The sequence below is a fragment of the Canis lupus genome, chromosome 11 (assembly GCF_003254725.2).
Source record: "Canis lupus dingo isolate Sandy chromosome 11, ASM325472v2, whole genome shotgun sequence".
Lineage (NCBI taxonomy): Eukaryota > Metazoa > Chordata > Mammalia > Carnivora > Canidae > Canis > Canis lupus.
In genome coordinates this window covers 40,363,077-40,388,958 of record NC_064253.1, presented here as the reverse complement: position 1 = coordinate 40,388,958, position 25,882 = coordinate 40,363,077, and the positions used below count along the sequence as shown (strand labels likewise).

Genomic DNA, 25,882 nt, shown 5'->3' with positions numbered 1-25,882 from the left:
TTCCATAGTGAGAACTCTGACTCAGAAAGTGGCGGGCATGAGATTGCAGCCAGCAAAGAAATGTTTACAAATGAAAGATAACCAAAGTGTGAAAAATTGTGTAAGGACAAATAGGAAATCCTAAGTAATTGTTAAATTACATCAATGTTATATTTTCTTGAAATATTTATTTCAATTTTTATTCTTAATTATGAGACATTTCAAAATGATGTTAGATATACATACACCCACCATTTAGTTTTAACAGGCTTTAGCATTTTGTACAGGTACCTTCTGTGTCTTTTAGCAAGATTTTATTCACTAAAACGAAGACATTAAAACATTAAAAATATTTGTCAATGTCATCAAAGAGGTCAGTCACCTCAACTGAAATTATCTGCTAGCTTCCATGTAAAACTCATCAGAATTTTAAAGGATGACCGAATTTCTCTATCAGAAATTCTTTCCCATGCCTCTTGCACCATGTTAATGTTCAAAACTAATACCAATAATAATCAGAATGTGGGTTTGCTTATAGAGGAAATTTTTCTCTGAAGAAATGAATTAAAAACAGAAGGTACATTTTGTAGACTTTCTGCTAATGATTTGTTTCATAATTATTGTAAATACATATTTTTGAAAAAGGTATCTTAGTCCTACTCTCATAAGTCCGGTATATCATTTGTGTGGGAAGGTGGGTGGGAAAGTACATGTGTGTGAAATATATTTATGTGTGTGTAACTTTAAGTGTTAACTTTTTGAAAACTTTAAATGAGGTAAAGATTCTACTCCATTCTCTTCAGAAAGTCGATGATGGCCAGTAGATATGAAAGATGTGATAAGTAACCCAGAACAGTTTTAAAAAACAAAAATTATTGATGATTGAAACAATAATTTGACTTTTGTGAGTTATAATCTATTTAGAGATTATTGAGATACCGGGAGAAAATATGGCCTTGGTGCTCATCTTTAAGTACAGCTAGAAAGTAAATGGTAGTTCATCTTTCCCTTGCAGGTAAAGATTAAAAAGGAAATTCTCCAATTTCAGACACTGCTGTCATTATTATGGAGTAAAATGTGAACAAAAGTTGTATATTAAATGCCCTGGGCCAGCCCTTTCGATAAACTTGACGATGCCTACATGATTTGCCGTGTGAGCCATTTATGGCTGTGCTCTATTAATTCTGGGTTTACTGTAATATTATGTGTATTTGTCTTGGGGCAAACATACTGTTTGCCTCAAATCAAAGTCTAAAAGAGAATTCTTTCTCTTTCTCTGGGCTTAAAATAGTTTTTGTTTGGATTGATACTTACTGCTTGAGGTGACTTATCCCTTCATTGGCTCTTTTTATTTATCATATTATGATACATAATTTTGGTTAAGCAAATGTCTTTTCTATAACATTATTCTAGGCTTTGTATAAAAGTTTTAAAATGTATTCCACAAATGAAATGCTTGTGCTTGCATATTCAATATCTTTCCTGTAAGACTTGATACAGTCTTGTGTAATGGAACTTATTTACAATGAAATCTTTTTTTCTTTTTATATATTATGTTTAAAACAGCTATTTTGAGCTTAATGATACTGTATTTTTTCACGATAAAGTTAGAGTAGTATTTTTTTTCACTTCAAAGGATGCTTTTGAGTTTTCTATGAATAGGTTTCACTAGTTAAATATATATGTATATTTATAAATATATTTATATATTGTTACATGAATATTTAAAAGCATGTAGCTCTAAGTTTCATACTTGTTTACATCTTATGGCACTTTTTTTACGACTTGCAAAATATTTGCTTTTTCCTTTATTCTGTGACGATACATTTTGAGAACTCATTTTCAAAAATATTGGGAATATTTTAATAGCAATAACTGTTCATATTTGTTCTTTATTTCTTGGTCAAGATACTCAAGATGGCTTGAGATTTCTCAGTTCTTTAAAAGAGATTTCATCATTTCGACTTGTTTTAAGCTGAAGTGTCGAGTTTCTTTGATTCCTACCTGTTTACGTAATACTATTAACCATTAAATACGACTGACCTCGAAACTCAAAACATACACTTAAGTGTACAAAATGACAAATGACATAAACATTTTATTCAACTGTGTTACAGAAAGCTTAAAATTTGAATCTTTCATATAGTCCTTATCCCAAATGCTCATGCAAAAATAATTTATGTGATACATCATCTGCATTGGAGTTATACAGTCGGTTAAGGAGAGGAGCCTATAGGAAATATCAACTTATTAGCAAACATATGATGAGTATTTTTCATTGCGATTGAATAAACGATTTTTTACATGGAGGTGTATTCCACCATCAATAAAATACCAGTATGAACTTTGCTTCGCCACCTCTCCCCATGGAATTTTTCTTTGTGGTAGTTTCTTTGTAGGTGGACCGACCTTTGCCAAAAACAAATTACCTTCACACACAGAAACACGACTAGCTACGCTTTATCCACATCCCCCAGCCCCCCCCCTCCCCATCCGTCCAGGTGCGAGGCCACGCTGGGCCCCCGGAGGATCTACAGCAGCGGGACCGCCTGAGTTTCTGGCCAGGTCACGTGGTGCGACCACCCCGCCAACTACCGTTGGTCTTTACTTGAGAACTTCCAGAGATGAGCAACTTATTGTAGCCCCTGCCTTCAAAGACTTTAAAGCCGAGTGGAAAGGATGGTGTGAGTACTCTAGAAGACCAGCATAAATCTATGGTGCTGAATACGGAGTCCACACAGCACAATAAAATAACTAACGCGGTTAGAGCAGACCCAAGGCATTTCGCGAAGCGCGCTCGGCCAAGGCAGGGCCGCTGGGCGGGCTCGGAGATCCCCGGGAGCCAGAAGAGGGCGAAATCAAATCCCGGCCGCGGGTGAGCACCTGGAAAAACTTGGCGGTGCAGATGGCATCGGAGAAAGGCCTCGAAGCGCCCGCAGGGTTGCGGATGCAGGCGCGGCCACTGCAGATGGAAGGGCCCCCCACCTGGCTCTACAGCCGGTCAAACCGCGGGGCGCACGCGACCGGGCAGGACTTTAGGAGACCCTCCACCTGCAGGGGCCCCGTCCCGGAGCACTTCCGCCGTGCACTGGGCTGAGTTTGGCTCGAGAGCGCGCGGAGGAGCCCCGGCTCGCGCAGGTGGGAGGGAGCCTCGCCCGGCCTCAGCGCCGACCGCCGCGAGGCGCTCCCGCCCGCCGGAGGCTGCGGTGGCCGGAGGGGCTGGGGTGACGGCCGCTCCCCCACCACGATCCGGCGCCCGGCAGCCGCGCCGCGGCGGAGGGACCGGAGTCCCGCCCCAGCCCGAGGGAGGAGGCGCAGCGCCCCGGCGGGCGCCCCGCGGCCGGGAGCCTCCTTCCTCCCCCTCTTTCCCGCGGCGGCGGCGGCGGCGGCGGCGGCGGCGGCGGGCGGGGCGCGGCCGAGGGGCGGAGCCGGGGCGGAGCCGCGGCCGAGGCGGCCCCGCGGCGGCAGGTGTGGACGGGGAGGAGGTGCGGCGGCCGTGCGGGGATGTCCGCGGGGCCCGCGCCCGCCGGGGGCCGGGGCTCGGGGGCCGGGGCCGCCTCCCCCCGAGGAGCTTCGAGAGCTGCTTCGACCCGCGCACAACTTGGGGCGCGGCCCGGGCGCGCAGGTTCCACGTCCGGCGCCCGGAGGAGAAAGGCGCGCGGCCCCGACCGCGGCGCCCGCGCGGACCCCACGGGTGAGGCGGCGGCCGGCCGGGGCCGGGGCCGGGGCCGGCGCGGGGGTCGGGGGTGCGGCCGGGTTGGAGGGGGCGCGGGGAGTCTGCGGCCCGCCGGTAAGCGACGAACGCGCGAGCTGCGGGGCTGGGGCGCGTCCCTGACCGAGTTAAGAGGGGGCCTCGGGCGCCCGCCCTGGGCGGTGTGCGCCGCGGGCAGCCGGGCCGAGGATGCTGCGGCCGGACCCCTCGGCCCCCGCGGCCCCCGCGGCCCCCGCGGCCCCGGCTCTGCGCACCGCCTTCTCCTCTAGCCCAGGTGCCAGGTGGTTTCCCTGGCCTGACCTCGGAAGCCGCGGGTCCCGCTCTCCTCCCCTACCCCGCGAAGGGGGAGCCGTGGGTGTCCGGGAGCGCGTCGGGGCCGAGCGCTCGCGCCCAGCGACCTCTGGGGAGAGCCCGTTGGCTGCTTAAAATCCCCGTCACTTTGCAACTTACTCTGTTTGCTTCCCTCTTGGCGGGAGGAGAGGTCAGGCGGGTTTCAGATCCTCACCTGGTAGGATTCGAGTTATTCTCGCCATAGGCAGGTGGAGAAATGATACTGGGTAAAATCCTGGCTTTTGCAACAGTGCTTCACTTAAAAAAAAAGCAAGCAAGCAAGCAAGCCTTCTATCCTGCGACGAGACAATAGCAGTCGTGAAAACCACAACCGAAGTGTTCACCTAGCGCCGCGTTGGCAGGGGAGAAGTTAAGGAAAACTTAAGCATAAGCGACCCCCGAATAGGATTCTTGCGCAGTCGTGTTTGCCCCTGCACGAGTGGGATTAGGACTGAGAATGACAGCTCGAGACCTACACTTGGGTGGGAGCTGAGGCTGGGCCGGACACCCCTCACCGCCCAGGGACTCTCGTCTCTGGAATTGGGCCTCTCTGCTTCCTTCGTTGAAATCATGGCAGCTTGAAGTGAAATGAGGAAAATAATACTCTTTTTTTTCCCCCTCTGGAGTTTATTACCTCTGCATTAAAATGTGTCTCTCGTGGACAGAAATTTAAACAATATTCTGATTTATGCATTGTTTTAAAGAAATTGTGCTTTAAAAAAAAAAGGATTTAAAATGGACAGCCACGTTTAGGTTTATTTGTTGTGGAGTTTTGTGTTTGGTTGAGGAAGGGGTGACTGTTAAGTTATGTTTTCAAGTCTAGTGTTGATTATTTTTCATTGTTTGCGGACGTTAAGCCTTCAGTGAAGGCCTTTTAGGGAGTAAATGCAAAAATAGCAGTGGTTTGAGCCCACCTATAAGAACTGTAGCCTGCCTCTGCTTTTTTGTATTTAACTTGTGACAGAGCCTCATGAAAGTTGAGCAGCTTCCTTAATCTTGGGAATGTAAAAAACATCTTAAGTTGAATTTTAGGCCTCCAAATGGAAAGTATTTGTGTTTATCTTAATAGAATTATCAGACTTTATAGAATTATCAGCCTATGTTGATTTTTTTTATTTATATCACATTGATGCTTTACATGTTGATACTGTTTACCTAATTGGCAGATATGCAGAAAAGTCAAGAAGCTCCTTGAAAAGATAGTTATTCTCTTGGTGAAATTTTATAGTTCCGAAAAACATGTATCAGAGACAAAGCTCTTGAGTGATAACATTGATTGTTGGGTCTTTTTGAAATTTTAAATAGACTATTGAGAAGGGAGGTATAAAATGCTTCACACTTGAGCATAGTTTTTATAAAAATGCAAGTGGAAAAAAAGTTAAGGATATCATTTTTTGTACAGTGTAATAACTAGGTAGCTATTCTAGATGCTGTAAAAATGCTTGAGGAAGTAAAATAAAAAGTTAGCATAAAATCATGTATTTTAAGAATTTTAAGGTAAGTGCATACTTATAAATCTCAAATACACAAGTGAGCAGTATTAAAGTGGATCAAATAGAAGAATTTTCCTGCATATGATTTTTCTCAGATTGAAAAAAATATGTATTTATTTTTGTTTGTCTTAAAATCAGTTATAGTTAAATTTTGTTGGTACCTACATGGGATAATTCAAAGGATAGTAAGATGCCTTTTGCTTGGGACATTAACATTTAGTAACAGGTGTCCTTAAAATTTTCATATAATTTCCACAGTTTTTCTTCAATTGATGTATCAATTGATGTATTTTTAACATATAAAACCATTGGTTTCTTAACAAACTGTAAAAAAGCAGTTAAATCCTTGATTATTAACATTTCAGGGATAAAAATCTAGCTTTAAGATAAAAATGGATTTTTAAAGACATTTTAGAATACATATAATAATATGATTCTGGGAGAATGTTTTTGATAGTTCTTTTCCTATTCTTTGAAATAATAAGGTAAATTAACAAAAGAATAATTACGTTTTAACAATTTCTTGATATATCTAACAGATGGTTTCCTTAATAGCAATCTCCCAAGTGTTTAAAAAATTTTTGTAGGAGCGAGAAAGTGTATTTCCTGTTACGATATATTTCTGTAGACTAGAAAAAAAAAAAAACTTTTTTGAATTTAGGCCAGTCTTAAATAAGAAACAATGAAATTTGATCTTTATTGTGAAATGTATTTTCACTAAGGACTTTTTAACTATGTCCTCTTTTTAAACACCTAAGTGTACAGAAAGTCAGATATTTCATTGGTAAAATATAAGTGCTTGCTTTGCTAGTGACTATTGAGACTTTTTCTCCACATCGATGAGAGCCCTGGGGTCCAGAAAATTATCAAAATAATTTTGAAGAAGATTGAGATGAAGCGAAAAAAATCCAAGCATGATTATGGTGTATATATATGTGTTGCTTTGCAGCAGGGAAAGGATGAAAAAGAAGAGTTTAGGATCAGAATTTATCTACATTAATCAGATTCCCTAGCACTTTCTGCTTTATTGTGTAATTGACTTTTTAGCTAGTAAGTAGTTATTGAGTGTTTTAATACAGCAGACATCAGAAAAGAATAAATCTCACTTGAAAATCTTTAATCACGGCTTTATCAAATATACAGCCTACTCTGTATTATCTAAATACCAGCATTGAAGCTATTCAATATGAGACCAATTTATAAATTAAATATATTATAACAGTTAATTAAATAAGAGACCTGCCCCTTTTGAGCGACTATTTTTAATATTACAAATAGCACTATCCTTTGAGGAAAATAAGAATGGTTAATTACAAATTATACTTTTAGCAAGGGGAAAATGCAATTTTTATTGGCCTTGGGAGCATTTATGCTAAGTAGTTTGTGGCCTAGTTTCCATTTCTGTATCTGTGCTGCCTCTGACAAAAGATTGAGTACCGAGGGATGAAAAACCATGAGGAGAAAATTAATAAAATAAGCTACATGGGTTGATCATAGTTCTGCTCAGAAGCCTGTGTCCACATGAATTCTGAACCAGAAGAGAAATTCTGACAGTCTGATTCCCCGTAGCCCTTTTACGCTGAGTCCCATGAGTTAGCAGTGGCAGAGAGTAGTCCTCTCTGCCATTGGCAAAGCCGACTACTTGATCCACAGCAAATCAAACCCAGGAAATCTTTTAGTCTTGTCCAGTTCAGCTCCACTTCCTTGCCAGGGGCATAACAGCTGAAGTTAAAAGACTTATACCCAAATGGGAAAATTGGTGCCATTTGTGTAGAGGCAGTAGCCTTATTCAAACTGCTTTCAACCTAATTGAAAAAAAGAGACAGAATATGACTTGATTACATGTCCTCCAGGGTGGGTGGCACGTGGGAGACTGCGGCTCATGAATGCCTTTAGGTTTTTCACTTATTTTAAATTAGTTATAATTTGCATTGTGTTCTTGGGTTTGTGTGTATGTGTGTGTGTTTTGTTTACTTTAACTTCTACAGTTTGTAATAGGTGAAAAGTACAACAGAATGGTGAACTTTAAAGTGACTGAGATGTCACTTTAAAGTTCTTCCACTACTGCCAGTACTTCGATTACTAAGATAATCCTCTGTTGGATTTTCTTCTGTGTATTGTAAATCTCAGCTTTTTGCTTAGAAGAAACCCTGATTTTGAGAAGGGTAGCAAAAAAGGAAAAGTTTGTCTAAAAACCAATGCCATCTGACAACCTATGTCTTAAGTTAGGTCTCTCAAATCTCAGGTGAATGTTGGCCCTATTAGTGAATTGGAAATATATTAAATAAGATTTTTTTAAAAAATCAGCTCAGAAAGGCCTGCTCCAGAAACTTGTGGTATGTGTACTTTCCTAACTGATCTAAATGTAACATGTAATTACCAACCAAAACCAATATTATTATGCATTTGAGGTGAAACTATTCTGGAATCCAAATGTTAATGTAAGAAAAGAATTGGTCCCCAAAAAGTCAAACTGATAAGATCTTACTAAAATAACCTGAGATTTTTGAATTACAGTGCATGCTCATGTGGAAATTCAAGTCATAAAGGCATTATTGAATAACCGTGTGGGGTAATTTTTTCCTTCTTTAAACCTGACCTTTTACCTATTATCTCAACTTCATTAACTTACTTTTAAAAAGTCTCAAGTAAGAAACAATAGGCTAAAGGAATAAAGTATGAGATCTCTGGTAGCATCTACATAAAGTGCACAGAGTCTTGTAAGTTTGGATTTAACTGGCTTTTAACTAGAGTGCGCTTTTAAGTAACTAAGTGGTAATATTCTCACCTGACATCTCCTTTTCATATTCTGTTCCATAACTCAAAGCCAATTTCCTTTTTTATGGGTAAGAGTAGGACTATATTAAATTAAAAAACAATCAATTTACAGTTTATAACTCGACTTTAATATAGAACACCACTACATGTTTACCAGCACCTGAAAAGATTCTAGTGTGCTTCATTATTTATTTTGTTTCTGGCATTGGGATTAGGTTGATTTTTTTTTAAATGAAAGTAGCTTTAATTTTCTTTTTAGATGACTACCTATATGCATATTAACTGTTAGTTACAACAGTCATTTGAATTGTAGTTCTAAGTAAAAAAAGTTATAATTAGCACCTGTACTAATGTCTGGTAAGTAACATTCTGATTGTTCCTAATAATTGAAATTTATCATAGCTTCTTTAAATTCTGAAAAATTTTCTAGATTCATATAAAAGGGGAAAAATACAATATGACATCTTAATCTTGTTAATTATGAAGTCAGATTAGCCAAAGATATTTTCTTTTGGTGATTTGTGGTTTTTCAGCCAGAGATACTGAAAATATCTTCATAGACAAAAGAAGAATATATGAAAAAAAATATAAAAGACTAACAAGCTGGGTTTTTTTTAAAGAACTAAATCTTCAGCATAATTTTTACCCTTGTAAAAATTAGTTTTACAAATTCTGAAGAAATGGCAATGAATCATATTTTATGACAAAGATGATCAAAGAATTTGACAAAATTTGGTTTCCCAAATGAATGTATTTAGTAGTTAGTAAAAGCTAATGTTCTATATTTCCTTTTGCTAAATAAGATTGTCACAAAGAAACCAATGAAATTGTAAAGCTAATTATACATCAGTTAAGAATAATTTGAAAAATCAATTTATTTGAAAAGTAAATCTTCCTTCTGAAGGTGGAGTTCACTGTGCCAATCCTAAGTGTCAGTGGAATTTTCTTTTGCAGAATTAAAGTAGAAATGATAAGACAACTGCTTATTTCAGAATAGTAGACAAATTACTGTGTGTTAGATAGTTCCATTAGCTAACCTAAAACTATAATTCATACTAGGAATACTAAATTATAAATGAAACAGTATAATTTATTATTGCCCATTTGTATTCCAGAACTCATGTCCAAATTATTACCAAGAACCAACAAAAGCGATTGTCCTAAGCTTCTAGGGTTTCAGTGTCATTGAGATTTTTTCAAAAGGAAATATTATAATAAAATATATCCAACTCTTCTACTTGCCAGAGCAATAAGAATGAAAATTAAAACTCTGTGTATTGATTATTTTCTGTGACCCCATGCTTTGTTCCACATGCTTTATCGGCATCATGTCCAAAAATCTTCATAGCGGCCTTACAATCCAAGTGCCATGATCACTTCTATTTTACAGATAAGAAAACTGTGGCCTGGCGAGATTAAAGAGGTCAGACCGCTAGTAAATGATGTGGCTCACAGACTCAAACCTAAGTTTTTCTTATTCCCACTTCTCTATTCTTGCTTACTTCACTATCCTTCACAGTAGTTAAGCAGAATATTTGTAGAACTCCTATGAAAGCTGTTTGGGGAGTCACTTGTCCTCAGTTACAGCACTTCTTTGTCATTGATTTTTTTAGAACCAGGTCAAAGTCTTTCATGTCTAAGTCTGGCAAAAGATGTAGATGATATAGGTAGTAATGTTTGACCAAGAGAAAGGTAGTGTCTTTAAAGTACTGAGCCTGATGGGGCACCTGCATGGCTTAGTGGTTGAGGGCTGCCTTCGGATCAGGGCATGATTCCAGGGTCCTGGGATCAAGTCCTGCATCAGGCACTGTGCAGGGAGCCTACTTCTCCCTCTGCCTATATCTCTGCCTTTCTCTTTGTGTCTCTCATGAATGAATAAATAAATAAAATCTTAAGAAAAAAAAAAAGTACTGAGCCTGATAATTCAGAATGCATTGTAAATTTTCTCTGGAGATCATTCCAAAAGAATCACGTAGACAATTTGTTTTGTTTTTTTGGAACCATGACACTGGAATTGAAGTACAGTTAAAGCTTTTAGGACACACAACCCATAATAGGTGTTCAGAGACTATTTTTTTTTAAAGATTTTATTTATTCATGACAGACACAGAGAGAGATTGAGAGAGAGAGAAAGAGAGAGAGAGAGGCAGAGACACAGGCAGAGGGAGAAGCGGGCTCCATGCAGGGAGCCCGACGTGGGACTTGATCCCGGGTCTCCAGGATCAGGCCCTGGGCCAAAGGCAGCATTAAACCGCTGAGCCACCTGGGCTACCCCGAGACTATTTTTTAAAACAATGAGGGAATGAATAAAAAGGTAGCATTTCTCTGCCTTTGAAAGTTCTAATATGCGTTGTGCGTCGAAGTGTAGTACTGAGTGTGGGTCACTTACCGTTCACTGTGCAGCCTCAGACAAGTCACTGTACCTTCTTGAACCTCAGTTTCATCTTCTGTGAAATGAGAATAATTACATCTTCCTCATTTAGTTTTGAAGATTAAATAAACGATAATTGCTTTTCCTTTGTTACTGCACCTGACCTTTTGTGTGGGTAGAAAGCCTGCTGGAGTAGTGAGGATTGACGGAGAATTGTCGGAGCCAGCCATAGGGAGGCCTGAGTTGAGATAAGAGTCCATGTAACTAAACTCACCAGAGAAAGAGTCAAGGCCAAGAAGTAAGATGAAAATGGTGCTTTGTTGGTTCTGGAGTTGGTACAAGCCCAGGCAGAGAGTAGCCGAAGAAGGGACCTGTATCCCAGTGCTGGATCTCTAGTGTTGACTGTGGGTTTAGACAAGTTGCCTGGGCTGTTGATGTGTAAACTTAGAGCACACTTCAGGGCCACCTGACTCTCTCAAGCATGGTCCATCTGTCTACAAAGCTCCAAAGTGCCTGCTGTTGCTGTACCTCTTTTAGGGGACTTAAGGGAACTCCCCATAGGAGGACATTAGCATTTCAGAAACCCACCCTCAATTTCCAGATCCAGGTTAGCACCTCTTGGACCTAAACCTTCCCCTTATCACTATCCTCCCTTCCCCCTAGCCTCTTTCACTGCTATCTAAAAGGAGGTAGGGAGCAGTTTTTATTTTGTAGAGGTTAAAGACTCCGCATGGCTGTGGAGGATAATTGCAAAGGCCCCTTTCCAGGCTCCCATTTTGCAGTGTCTGAAGTTCTGCATAGGTAACACAGCGAAAAGCAGAAAGCTAAAGAGTGAACTCAGTTTGCAGGGTGGACAAAACAAGGATTAAAATGCAGAGAAATGCAAGGAACTTTAATAGCAAAGAAATTTATATGGGGTGGGGAGTGTTAAGATGAGTGCGAAAGTCAAAGCAAAAATGTTGAAGACCAAATTAGACAAATTAAATTTACATGAGAAGAAAATAAAACTATAAAAAAAAACAAATTTCATAATGGGAAAATGACTTTTAAATAGCAAAACCAATGAAAACTTAAGGCTTTTCTTCATCAGAGTCCCTCTTTTGAGGGCTATTGGAGCAGAGTGATTATATTCTAGGAAAGCAAAGCTTTTCTGTGCATGGGGAAAGAGAGGTTAGGAGGAAGATGATGTAGAAAAACATCGTGGGACACCACCAAGTCCAAATCTAATAAGAATTTTGAAAGAGAGATATTTGACAAAAGAATATTTTAGAGTTACTTGAAAATAGGAAGCCATTCTCTCTTTTTTGTGCCTGAAATGGAAAAGAGGGACTACACAGATTGAAAGTCACCTGAAATTTAAAGCATTTCAAGAAAAACGGAAAGAATTTGTCATCAGAAATGTTTCCAAAAAATCACTGGAATCAAAAAGTATTAAAATAGAGATAACATGATAAATAGAAAAGAAACTTCCAAAAATAATAGCAAATTCTGCATTCTGTTTGGGTCAGAGGGACCTTATATAGTCGCTGGAACCTGTGGCATTCTAGAAAATGACACTAGTATATGCACAATCATGGGTGAGAGTGAGCAGGGAGGAATGAGCTAACATTGCCTACCGGTTACCAGGGCCTGCTCAGTCTAGCGATAACTAGGTTAAGTAGGTTGCCATGGATAGAAGTCTTAACATTCACCTTTGTTGTCTCCCTCCCTGACGCCAACATTATAGGTGCCCCACAGGCGTTATGGATTGGATATGGACTTGAATGTTGGAAGTGCTATGTTTGAGGCCCAGCTCAGCATATACCTCTGGCCATGGGATGTGGACACATTGCTTTCCACATTTGCTAACTGGGGTTAATGCTAATCCAGTACCTTCTTCAGGAGGCTGTTGTGAGAATCAAATGAGCTCACAAATGCAGAAGTATTTTGTAAGTGTACCTAAATGTTTTTACATTTAGGTACACTTAAAGTACATTAAAGGTACATTTAAAGTGAGATCTTTTTGGAATTACTTCCAAAGGTACATTTAAAGTGAGATCTTTTTGGAATTACTTCCAAAGAGAAGAAGAAAAACGTGATGAGTACATTTTTTGTTCTGTTCAATCACAAAGTCTTCTCAGCCTTTATGACCTCACCTAAATGTAGGACTTCTAATCTGGAGTCCATGAATCACAAGGGGCTGATGGATAGAATTCAGAGGATCATGAACTTGGATGCAAAATAGCAATGTGTTTGCATGTTATTTGCACTAACCTCTAATTAAAATTTAATGTTTCCTTCAATGATGAGTGGAGACAACAAGTTACAATAATATTTTAGCAGGACCTGTGATTTTATCACCAGTAAATATCACAGGTACCTTATATCACATTATATATACACACGTTTAGAAATATCATCTATGTGTGACACAGCTTTGACATAATGTTAATTATTAGACACACTACTAGATCTGTTATTTAATATGTTAAGAATCACACAATATGGGGATCTCTGGATGGCTCAGTGGGTTGGCACTTGCCTTTGGCCCAGGGCATGGTCCTGGAGTCTCAGGATCGAGTCCCGCATCGGGCTTCCTGTGTGGAGCCTGCTTCTCCCTCTGCCTGTGTCTCTGCCTCTCTCTCTGTCTTTCATGAATAAATAAATAAAATCTTTTAAAAAAAGAATCACATAATATGTTATTTAATATGGTATTTTATGTACTAAAATATGCATTTTAATATATAGATATTTCAATGTAATCGGTTTCCTTTATAACCTGGTATACTTTATTTTATGCATTTTATGTGAGAAGAGGTCCATAGATGCAAAAAAAAGTTTGGAGGTTTTTTTTTTTAAGTTGTTCTTCTGACAGGGGGCCTACCAGTATCCCCAGATACTGTTAACAAAAGAAGGATTACTGGTACACTGGCTACTCATATAGCTACAGCTGATAGTATACTCCAGAGTGAGAAATTCCAGTTATACAAGTTAAAATAGCTTAAAGTTATAATATAATGAAACAGTGCCCTGGACAATACAAGGCACAGATCTCTTCATCCAGGGCCACCTCTGTCATGCATGGTGGATTCAGGCCAGCCTGTGCAGTGGACCCAGAGGGGTGAAGATCACAGTGCATGACGCACCACATACACACCCTTCAGTTTCAGTGCTTCCTAACACCTGCAGATGACATCTGAACAGCAGGCAGTAAGAATGTGCAGCTAGAAACCCAAACAAGAAGATAGATGTTGACATTTCATTTTTAAATTTTATTTTGTGTTTTTGCTGTCGTACATTTGACTTCTAAAAAAGTGGCAACACCTAAGATTACTCCCATGGGTCTTTGTATAAACATCTGTCAGAAAACCTACAGGGTGCCCTATATATTTTCATCTTCTTCCTCATGTAGAGTTTGAATTCCTTGAGATAGCAATACTGTCTTGTCATATCATTTGCTGATTTTAGTTAGCACCTAATTTGAGTTAATAAATTATATGGCTGTATAGGTTGAGTGGTTGAGACTGTTTTTTTTTAAAAGATTTTATTTATTTATTTATGAGAGAAACAGAGAAGCAGGCTCCCTTCAGGGAGTCCGATGCGGCACTTGATCCTAGAACCCCAGGATCACGCCTTGAGCCGAAGGCAGGTGCTCAACCACTGAGTCACCCAGGTGCCCCAAAACTTTTTTTTATTGCATCCATATTCTTTTTTGCCATCCCTGTTTTCTGTTTAAAAAATTAGGCTGCATTCACCTTTTCATCTTGATTTCTTATATTGGATATCTGAGCTCCTTCAAAAACAAAGATTTGGTAAGACATGATTGTCCTGGGTTTTGTCACAGTGCTTGATTTAATTATGATGTCTCAGTCATCTGATAATGCAGAACTTGGAGATCTACTAATGATATTCATTATGCAGGCACATGAGTGAATCAGAGCCTTTCAGAACTGGAAAGGCCCAAATTCTGTCTTGTGTTGGTCATCACAAAGGCCAAGAAAAGTCAAGGGACTTACCCAGCTTTCAGAGTGGGTAAGTGGTAGACTCAAGAGCTAATTCCTGTCTCAGTCCACCACCCTTTCACCACACTGGCCTTTCCTTAAAGTGTGTTCGATCCTGCAAGATTCGGCATAGGATTCTTGAGTGCATTAGTTGTGAAAATTCTGCATACCATATATTTTTACCTAATAAAGATTCTGAGAAGTTCTGCAATAAAGAAACATGTCTGATGATAATCTACCATTTTTTTAAGTTTATTTGACTACAGAATCCTTTTTCTCCTCTCCTCTCCAGAATTCCCAGAATACTTTGGGAAATCTTGCCCTGCACAGTAGTGAGCTTTAGTGATAGTGATGGTAACAACAGCATTTACTGAGCATTTACTACTATGTCACAGGCACTGTTCTAAGTGCTTTACATAATAAGACTTAATCGTCACAACAACCCAGTGAAGCAGGTTCTATAATCATTGCTGTTTTGCAGGTGAGGAGACAAAAGTCAGAGAGGCAGGTGGAGTAAAGAAGTTGTATCACTGAGGCAGTTGCATCACACTGCAAACCAGGGTTTCTTAGCTTCATCACTGTTGACATTTTGGCCACCTAATTTGTCCTATGCAGGGCAGCCACCCTGTGCATTGTACAATGTTTAACAGCATCCTTGGCCTATACCAAGTTGTGCCAACTAAAAATGTCTGCTGACATTGCCAAATGCCCCCTAAATTGCCCCTAGTTGAAAACAACTGCTGTAAACGTTGCAGCAGAAATATACTTTCCCAGCTGACCTTCTTAGTAGCTTTTACAGTGACTCATGATCATGATTGGGCAAATTACACATTGCGCGTTCTGTGACTGTGTGAGGTTGCGTATACTTATATGGGGGTGGATGTGAATTGAACTTGACCCATGCTGTTCTCTTCCACTCCATTTCCGTACACTGCTTCTGGTGAGAGAGAGCCAAGAGGCCAGTGTTGCTTTTGCCTGCAACTTTTTATAACTCCCCTGTACACACACACCTAATTCATATATTGTTTCCATTTTATACTTCCCTTGGACCTGATGCCCATAAACACACAGAGTCTTGTTTTTTTTGTGTGTAGTAGAGGACTTAACACATTTGAATTACTCTACAGTAAGAAGTTATGTCTGAGCCAAGATTAACTGCTGCCAAGGAAAACATACCCAACAGTGAATAACAAAGATTTTGTGAAGAAAAAATAAAGTTATATGATGAAGTACTGGGTTTTATTTTTCCAGTGTGATAACCTGTTAAATTCACACACTACAAATGGATTCAAGGCTTCTGGTAATTGTTTCTTTGTAATTTAATATGCGATTTTTCAGGAACAACCGAGGTATAATAAAAACAGCAGTGAAATACCTAGGTTTAAATCCTGGCTCTGCCAAACATTTACTAACTGAGTGACCTCACCTTTTTTTTTTTTTTTCTAAGGGTTTGGTTCCTCATCAATAGGATGGGATAATGATATGAAGCATATTGTTGAAGGGTTGAAAGGAAAGAATATATACCCAATATCCAGCCCAGGTCCTTCCAGGACCAGTTTTTCAAGGAACTCTATCTACCATGGTTTGAACTCCATAATCCTTTTCGGTAATTCTTTAAGTATAAACCAATTGTCTTTGAGAGTAACAGAGATATTATCAAGTACCCCAGTTCAGATAACTCTTATTACAAGATGGGGTGTGGAAGGCAGAGAGGATACATACGGTACTCAAAGCCATTGAAATCTTGAAAGCTTTGCTTCTAAAAACAGCAACAAAGCAAAGCGTGGGAAAGAAAAGATTCACAGAGGAACCTTAGGAGCCAAAGCTTATCCTCTACTCTTGGTGGCCATTTACGGATTCAGCCTTTTGATAGTTGAGTGCCTACTGTGTGCTGGACACTAAGTAAGCACTAAGTATACAAAGAGAGCAAATAACAAAAACAGCCACTCTAGCTCTGCATCTGTCCCCTTGGAGCTTAGTGACTGTGTCATGTCTTTTTCCCAACTCCGGTTGATAGTTGTTGCCTAGAATGCTGGTTTGACAAGAGTGCTCAGGGCTGGCCAAACTCATCAGTTAGAGTGCTGTGGTCCATTAGTATTGGCTGCGTCAGACAAGAGATAAAGGCAGTGACTGCACAGTATTTGACAGTCCTCAGACAATGTGGGTCTGACCCATTAGTGTATCATGAAACCAATTTTGTGGATCACCATGAACATTATTCAAGAAAAGAAGTAGAAAAACAACAGAGTGCATTGCACGTAGTAATAAATATTGCTTTGTAATACTTTCGTTTTAGTTATATACATATTGCATAACAGGTCATGATGGAAAATGGATTTCCTACAATGGATCTTGTCACAAATGTAATTTTGGTGGTTACATGAACTCCTACTCCTTTTTGTCTATGTTCGTACCATTTTTGTTCTTCTGAAACTGTATGTTCGATAGTTTTGTGCTTGATTAGTGAAAAACAGAACAGTTCACACGTTCTAGGAGTCATTCTTCAATACATCATGTGTTTATCCTTTGAGTCTACTACCATTAGAGTCTTTGTATTTTCTGGGGTCATTAACAATTTTATTTAGAACCTTGAACTCCATTTGAACCTTTACATCTTAAGATCCTGTGGTTCTTCCTCCATTTGAATTGCAATCCACAGTATCTCTGCTATTTTTTCTTCTAATTTAATATCTTGAAGATTTTTCAGCTTTCACTTGGCTTGGGCAGTATCTATACCTATGATTAGAACATAGTGAACATACCTATAACATATTAGAACATATCTATACCTATGATTAGAACATAGCAAAGTGACTGTTCTATCCTGATCCAGCCCCTACCTCCTAAAAGTCCTTGTTTATATACCACAGTATTTTTTGAAAGCAGAACTTCCTTTTCAAGAAGTGCCAAGTGCCAAGCCATACTTGTATATGAGTACAAACAAGTGGTGTATTTGTCAAAACAGGTGCCTTTTATGCATGCATTTTATAAAAAATCCTGGAAAAATGCACCCCAGTGCTCAGAATGGGCACCTTTAAAAATAAACATTCACTTCGCTTACTGAGGATCAACCCAGAGCTGACCTTGCTTGCCCAGGCAAAATATGTTACACCATGATTTCTCTCACCAGTCCGAGAGTTTTCTGCCCTTTCTCTATGAATGACTTTGGTGTGTATTTCCTTTTCTACTGGCTCCTCTATAGTTTGGCATTAATGTATCCAGCCATTCTTAGATTTGTTTAACTATTTCTATGGAAGTGTTGTGCTTCATTAGTTAGGAGTTTAAAAGATGTTGGAATACTGACTTTATGGGAAGGTTTCGAAATTGCCACCCTGTAAATTATAGAATATTTCATCACTACAATTGAAATTCTAATAGGTACTGACTGAGGAAAAAAACAAATGTTATTCTGGTAACACAGAAAACAGTTATTGTATCATTTTCCTGAACGTGGGGATATATTAATTTCAAGTCTGCACTGCTTCAAATTTTGGAAGTTCATGACTTAGCTTAATTTTGCCTTTTAGGATTCACTAATTCAGGAGCATGATCTTTAATACAGATGTCGTGAAAATTTTAGAGATTTATTGGCAAAATACTGCAATTATGAGTCCTAAAGGAGTAAATACTTTCTAAAATTCTATTCACTTAGCCCACTCTGTTACTCCTTTTATACTCTTAATATTATTTATCTCAGATTGTTAGAAGCAATGTGCTTTTCACTGAATTTTTGAACTCTTGGTTATAATTTTAGGAAATGCCTGCTAGATACAGACAAAAGCTAGTCTGCAAAAATCAATGTTGTTTTTTAAATAGACCCAAGAATTTAAAATGTTTCAATTGGGCAGCCCAGGTGGCTCAGCGGTTTAGTGCCGCCTTCAGCCCAAGGCCTGGTCCTGGAGACCCGGAATCGAGTCCCACGTCAGGCTCCCTGCATGGAGCCTGCTTCCCCCTCTGCCTGTGTCTCTGCCTCTCTCTATCTCTCTGTGTCTCTCATGAAAAAATAAATACAATCTTTTTATAAATAAATAAAATGGGGGATCCCTGGGTGGCGCAGTGGTTTAGCGCCTGCCTTTGGCTCAGGGCACGATCCTGGAGACCCGGGATCGAATCCCACGTCGGGCTCCTGGTGCATGGAGCCTGCTTCTCCCTCTGCCTATGTCTCTGCCTCTCTCTCTCTCTCTGTGACTATCGTAAATAAACTAAAAAAAAAAAAAAAAGAAGAGGTGGTCCTTTGCTTCAGTTGGGCCAGTCTCATAAATAAATAAATAAATAAATAAATAAATAAATAAATAAATAAATAAAATGTTTCCATTTATTTTGAAGAAGATGGTCATTCTTTAAAATCTTCAAAAAAATGTTTGACACTCATCATCAAAGTGAGAAAATTTAAACAATTCAGTTTCTGCTTTTGCCAGTAGGCATTTTATGCTAATCAAGTTTAGTACCTTGGAAGGCTGTCAAGGGTTTGACAAGCTGAATGCAATGAGCCATTTTCTCCAAAAGACAACTGCCCCTAAAAAAAAAAAAAAAAAAAAAAGACAACTGCCCCTTCCCCAACTCCACTAAATGATTTTCTAGAAGGAAGAGTTTCTGATGTGCTCAGATTCAGTAGTGCTTCCCACTTCCTCTACAAATGCCCCAGACCTTCATAAACAACAATCATGTACTCACTTCATTAATGTAATACATGCACATACTGTATGGAAGCCACAAGTGTGAAGGCTTAATACCCAGAGGTACTGGCAGGTAGGTGGGCATCTAACCTTGGCCTCACCAAAGTTTATAATTTCCTACGAGGAAATCATTGGATTCTTCTAGCTTTTTAAACAGGTTCTTATTTTGAATCGACTAGAGTGTGCCTTTTGAGAGATGATCTTTTTTTTTTTTTTTTTTTTAATTTGGCTCTACTCCCAGTGTGGAGCCCAACCAATATGGGGCTTGAATTCATGACCCTGAGATCATGACTTGAGCTGAGCTCAAGTAGACACTTAACCATCTGAGCCACGCAGGTGCCCCAACACTTTAAAAAGAGTCTTAAAAAAAAAAAAAAAAAAGAGTCTTAAAAGCATCATCTCTCAGGGCGCCTACGTGGCTCAGTTGGTTAAGCATCACTCTTGATTTCAGCTAAGATCATTTGATCTCATGGTTGAGGGATCAAGCTTCACATTGGGCTCCATGCTCAGCATAGAGGCTGATTGTCCCTCTGTATCTCTGCTCCTCCCCTACCCCACTTTTGCACTCTGTCACTCAAAAAAATTTTTTTTAAGTGTTAGTAATTATAGAATTGATCGAATTCCCACACTCAGTCACAATCATGGTGTTTGATGATTTGATACATAGAATAAATAGGCTGATTTCCAACGCTAGGTTATTTGGGGTAGGACAGATGCAGTGCTGAGGCTGAGTGGGTGGTGTGTGTCTGCACAGAGTATATAATCCACCCCTCCTACTTTAGTTATGGGAGTTGTGACCACAATCATGGGCACTTCAGAGTCAGAGTTAGGACTTAAAGCTGATCATTTTCGTTCTCATGGCTTTTTGGTGCAATACTTCTTCACACTCAGAATAGTGCTTTTAAGTGTGCCTAGTGTCCAAAAGTTGTGGAGAGCAAATGTGGTTTGAAAAGTATATTTTTTTTTTGCCTGACTTTGCATAAACTTGAAAGAAAATACAGCCTACATGCTTATATCTGCACTGCTTCCTGACATTAGGGGACATTGAAGTGTGGATTTAAAAAAAATAAAGACACACAAAAAATTTATGGAAGGATAGCTCCCTGTGATTTTATTTTTTAAAATAATTATTACTCTTGACACATTTTATCTTCAAAGCGCACAGCAAATATTAATTAACTTTTTAAAACTTTAAAGGAACTCAACTCAACTTGCTTTTTCATAGAGAATATCCCATTGAAGTCAGGTGGTCTGAGATTGAGCTATAATTGAGCTATAATAGAATTATTAAAAGATTCTTAATAGAGATGCCTGGGCTTCAAAGAACAGAGATCTAAGTGGAGTAAAGCAACATACATCTAAGAAATTAATTTGGTTCATAATGAAGAAAAACTGAATTTATTGTCCTGGCCAAATAAATTCATGCCCAAATAAAATCCCATAATAGTGAGAAATGGACTGGATTTAATTTTACCTCTGTACTATTCATGAGGTTGTGGAGTGACACTTGGTCTGATATCCACATTAAACATTTGAGACTTTGGTACATGTAGGCATATTATTAAAGAATTACGATTTCCATATTGACAAGTAGCAAAAATTAATATGCCCAGAATTAACCCATTCTAATAAAAACAAGTGGTCTGAAATGATGGTGAGCATTGAAAAATGTTTTCAGAACAGTGAATACAAGTATTTATCAATAGTTTTGACCAACTCTACTAGATCTGGAGTTCAGAACATCCTATATAGTCTTAAAATAATTTCCCATATTGAACGTAAAGATTTGCTTTCATTGAAGGTTTTACCTTTAAGGTGATTATTCCAATATGGCACACATCATTTCCTGACTAGTGGCTCCCCAAACTGCTTACATTTATGACATGTTCCATTCCTTCCTGCCCCCTACACACACACACACACACACACACACACACACACACACACACACCACAGACAGGTATCAGCAGAGAGTTAATATTTAACTCTTATGGCAATGAGGAAGTGCTCTGGTGGGTAAAAACCAAAACCCTGCATGCTAGCAGTTCTTCATAATCCTTTCTATGTGATGAGAGCAACTGATAGAATACAGTATATATTTTTAAAAGTTTCACATAAGCAGAATAATATAAACAAAGTAATTGAGGCATAATTAAGGTGGGATAGCTGACGTAGCCCTTACCTACCTGAGACTCAGTTTTCTTATTTGTAATATGGCTGCAGCTTAAAAAATAAAACACAAAAAACCCAACTCAGTCTTTTTCATTTAATATGTTTTTCATAAATGCATACTCCCTATTCTCAAAGTCAAGGTCCTTGCAAGTTTCTATTTTAGGAGAAAGAGAGCAGAGCTAATTCTGTTTAGTTCCTGGCTGCTTCATGCCTGAGATCATTTGCATGAACGGTTTCTCTCCTAGCAAAGTTACATCCTGCCTTATCTGGTTTTTGAACTTCTGTTTAAAGTCCTGCTCAGTCTTTAGTTCTTCTGTGAAGCTTTCTATGACTTCTTTCCAGACAAAATTCATCTATCTTTTCCCTGTGTTTTTGAATCTTTAGGTAGTTCTGTTCTTGCCTGTATCAGAATGATGTGTTATTTTTTCATTATTCCACCTTTTCCACTTGGTTCTTGGCCCACCAAAGCTGAACTGCATTGGGTTAGTGTCTGTTTTTTATTCCCTGATATATAAAGATTAAGCAATAAATCTTTGCTGAGATGAAGTGAAAATGTTCAATATAAACACAAAAAGGTCTATAAGACTCAGTTTAAATGTAACAATTTTTATAACACTTAAAAAATAATGTTACCTTATTTTTGCAATAAAAATTAAATCCATTTTGTAGGAATTTTGGAAAACATATTTTTGAAGAAGATAATTAAAATCATTTATTATTTTGCTACTCAGATATTAAACATTATTGACATTTTTGATAGATTGGGAAACTATCAGTTCCCCGTAAGAATATTGGAGGGATGCCTGGGTGGCTCAGTGGTTGATCTCAGTGGTTTGGCTCAGGTCATGATCCCAGGGTCCTGGGATCAAGTCTTTCATCAGGCTTCCCTCAGAGAGCCTGCTCTTCCTTCTGCCTATGTCTCTGCCTCTCTCTCTGCATCTCTCATGAATAAATAAATAAAATCTTAAAAAAAAAAAAAGAATGGGGGAATCTGTTTATATAGTCTTTTATAGGTCAGCTTCCCAGGATGTAAAAGGGTAGGGTATTAATTTGGAATGGTAAATCCAGAAGAGAGCTAGTACACATATACACCTCTTTATTCCATAATGAAAATTTGTCTCCAGAAAAAAATGATGTTTTAGAGCCTCAGATATAGGCTACAATGTGGATGTCTGTTGGTTATATTTACAGATAATCTGAATGGACTTAGAGGGAAGGCAGCCTCCAACCTCTTGTGTCTACAGATAGAGCCTTCTCCAGTCATTACCAATTTATCACAGAGGCTTCCCCTCATTCTTCCTCCATTCAACATTCACCAGCTTTTTAACAATAATAAGCTGACCACGATGTGACCATCCATCTATCTCAAAGCCTTGTATCTGTGGTTCTATACCCTGGCTGTACATTATAATCATGTGCGGAGCTTTTATGAACATACCAATGCTCAGGCCCTATCTGTAGAGATTCTTCTGATTTATTCACTGTGCTGCAAGGGTCCAGGCATCAGTGGTTTTAAAATTTCAGAGGATTCTGGTGAATATGAAGGGTGGAGAACCCCTGTTCTGCTGAAGGCTCAGCAAGCACTAGAATTCCCAGGAAGGAGGGGAGTCTGCTCTGCTCCAGCTTCTGGCAGCAGCTTGTACTCCTAACACCTCCACCAATCCACCTGCTCACAGATGATGAAGTTTGGAAGAAATGAAAAATCAGTTTCTGATCTGGAAAAAGATTGGAGTCTCAATTTCTGACATGAAAGTTGGGACTAAATTGCTCATAACTTTGCTGCTTTTAAGACCTTTTGTAAATCAGAAATAAACTGAGTAAAAAAACTCTAGTGAGAAGCAAATGTCTGTGCTTGATAAAATATGGAGACAGAGTTCTGTTTTCCAAAGATTCATCCACTGATACTCCATCATACACCTGAAGTGGTTACTATATATTGTGTGCATAAATGAAATATAAATGTCATTCTTTATGTTTACATATTTTGGGGAAAATACACATTTTAAATAGAGGTGTTCATATTTTTAATGTTTCCAGATGGCTCAGGAGAATTGTCTTAAGTATATAGAGTAAATTTTTAGTACCATTTCTAGTGAAGACATGATATTTCTAAAAATCATTTCTCCCTTGTAATAAATATTGTGAAAGTTTAAGTGTAAGACTAATTTATTATTGAAGACATTTATGTTATCTGCTACCTAATGTTTTATTTTACTTTTTTTTTCTTAGATTTTACTTAGTTAACATATAGTACAATATTGGTTTCTGGAGTAGAATTCAGTGATGGATTGTTACCTAATGTTCTAAATGAAGAGCAATGAGTTATATTTTTTGGTTTACATTTTCTTTTTTTTTTCTTTTTTTTTTTTTTTAAAGATTTTTATTTATTTATTCATAGAGACAGAGACAGAGGCAGAGGGAGAAGCAGGCTCCATGCAGGGAGCCTGATGTGGGACTCTATCCAGGGTCTCCAGGATCACGCCCTGGGCTGCAGGCGGCGCCAAACCGCTGTGCCACCGGGGCTGCCCTGGTTTACATTTTCTTTTTACCAACAGTTTTATGAAATCCAAGCAGCCTTGGTTCTAGTCTTCCTATCCCATTGTGTTTGAAGAGCGCCTTGTCACCTATTTGCTTTTTCCAAGTATGCCCCAGCTGCTTCTTTGTTTCAGGATCTTTAAAAAGTCATCATCCAGAGGTGGTGCCTGGGTGGCTTGGTTGGTAACTGTCTGCCTTCAGCTCAGGTCATGATCCCAGGGTCCTGCGATTGAGCCCTGCATCAAGTTCCCTGCTCAGTGGGGAGCTTGCTTCTGTCACTCCATCTGCTTATGTTCTCTCTCTGTCAAATAAATAAAATCTTTCTAAAAAAAAATAAAATAAAAAATTAATCATCTTTGCAGTACCAGATACTTTGCAGTTTAGTAAATGGACAGTTTAGTAAAAGTCTCCTCTGGACATCAAACATGACAGAACCAAAGTTGAATCTAGTTAAAATATTCTCCATCCCTTTTTGAGTATTTTTTTCTTGCTAAAAAAGAAAGACTCTAGAAAATAATTGCAAATTAATAAGGAAAAGATTGTTTTCATATCTCTGTCTTAAAAGTGTAGCAATATGTTTGTCTTAGAAATCCATGTACTAATTAAATCCATTAATGGCTGTCATCAAGTATTAGAATTACTTTGATTTTGTGCTTCTTGCATTTCAGAGTGAAGGTTCTCAGGGTGACATCAGTAATCAAGACATCAAGCTTTTAGTAAAAAGATAATTCCTGTCAATGCAAGTAGAAACATAATTAAGAATATGTACATGGATCTTTATTGTGATAAAAAATAAACATTTTTGTGGTAACCTAGTCCTATGAAAAACAAAAATCCTGAGGGCAGAGGCTTCCTCACCAACTGGGGGATAAGCACTTTTCCCTTGTGGTTGTGTCAGATTACCAAATGCTGGTAGAGTAGTGTGAAAGGCTGCTGATGACCACTTAAGAATGATATTGCTCCTGTGGCCCAGACAGCAGTGCCCTTAGTGCACTGCCAAGTTCATTACTGGTTGGGCTTAACCTCTTCTTCACCTAAGCTGGACTTATGTCTTTACTTTTCCAGGTTTTCTTTCAGTCTCCTGTTCATGTTTTTCTGCTTGTTGAGTTTATTTGAGAATCTTGTAGGCATTTACTGGGAAAACAATTTATACTCTTCAAGAAGCATTTCCAGAGCACTCCAAGTTGTTTAGAGGAAATACCTAAAAATGCACACATTTGCTCTTTTTTTTTGTTTGTTTGACATCTACTAATCTTTATCTTTCCTTGGGGAGTATTAAAGAATTTTAGCCCTAGACAGGACCTTGGTGATACATTTCTTGAAAGGGTAGCATAACTGGAAAAAGTGCAAAGGAAAAGCATAGTATTATTTTGTTTTTAAACAAAGCAGATTTCCTTATGAATCAGATTTGAGTTACAAAGCATCAATTCTGCACATTCTCTACAAAGAGAATAAAATAGGAATAATGATGCTTACCTTGTAAGGAACTGGGAGGATTGGAAATAATCCAGTAACATGTATAAAAGCCTAAAGTAGAAACAAATGACAGCCATTGTTGTCTCTCCTGCAGACAGTCCACCTTGCTTCCCCTAACCCTCAGTTACTTGTGCAGTATGACCTTCACTCCATTAGCCTTGATGTGGTCAGGCCATATTTCTTCCTAAAGCCTCCATTTGGGTTCTAGCTCTTCTTGGAGCCTCATAGTCCTGGATCAGAACACTGCCCTGTCATCATTAGCTGGTCAAGGCATTAGATTTTAATTAGGACAAAAGCCTGGCAAAAGCCTATAGAGATTGGGCCCAGTGTGCCTCCAGCAGCAGCATCAAAACTACCTGTAAGGGAAAATTTGAAAAACA

The 25,882-nt window shown here is 38.9% G+C and overlaps 1 protein-coding gene across 10 annotated transcripts in view; it reads left to right on the top strand.

Annotated features, from left to right (window-relative positions):
* Positions 1–2,565: 2,565 nt before the first annotated feature.
* The window catches only part of LOC112650105 (uncharacterized), a 69,997-nt gene continuing 46,680 nt past the window's right edge, over positions 2,566–25,882 (top strand). For 3 of the 10 annotated variants that reach the window (XR_007414033.1, XR_007414026.1, XR_007414025.1), the window contains exon 1: positions 3,423–3,673. Coding sequence is in view for 1 of the 10 variants with exons in the window: in XM_049116186.1 (XP_048972143.1) it covers positions 3,484–3,673 (190 nt within the window). In the remaining 9 variants the exon portion in view is untranslated. Of the gene's footprint in view, positions 2,855–3,412; positions 3,674–25,882 lie in introns of those variants that run through there. The other 7 variants (XR_007414032.1, XM_049116186.1, XR_007414028.1 and 4 more) reach the window with 5 other exon arrangements.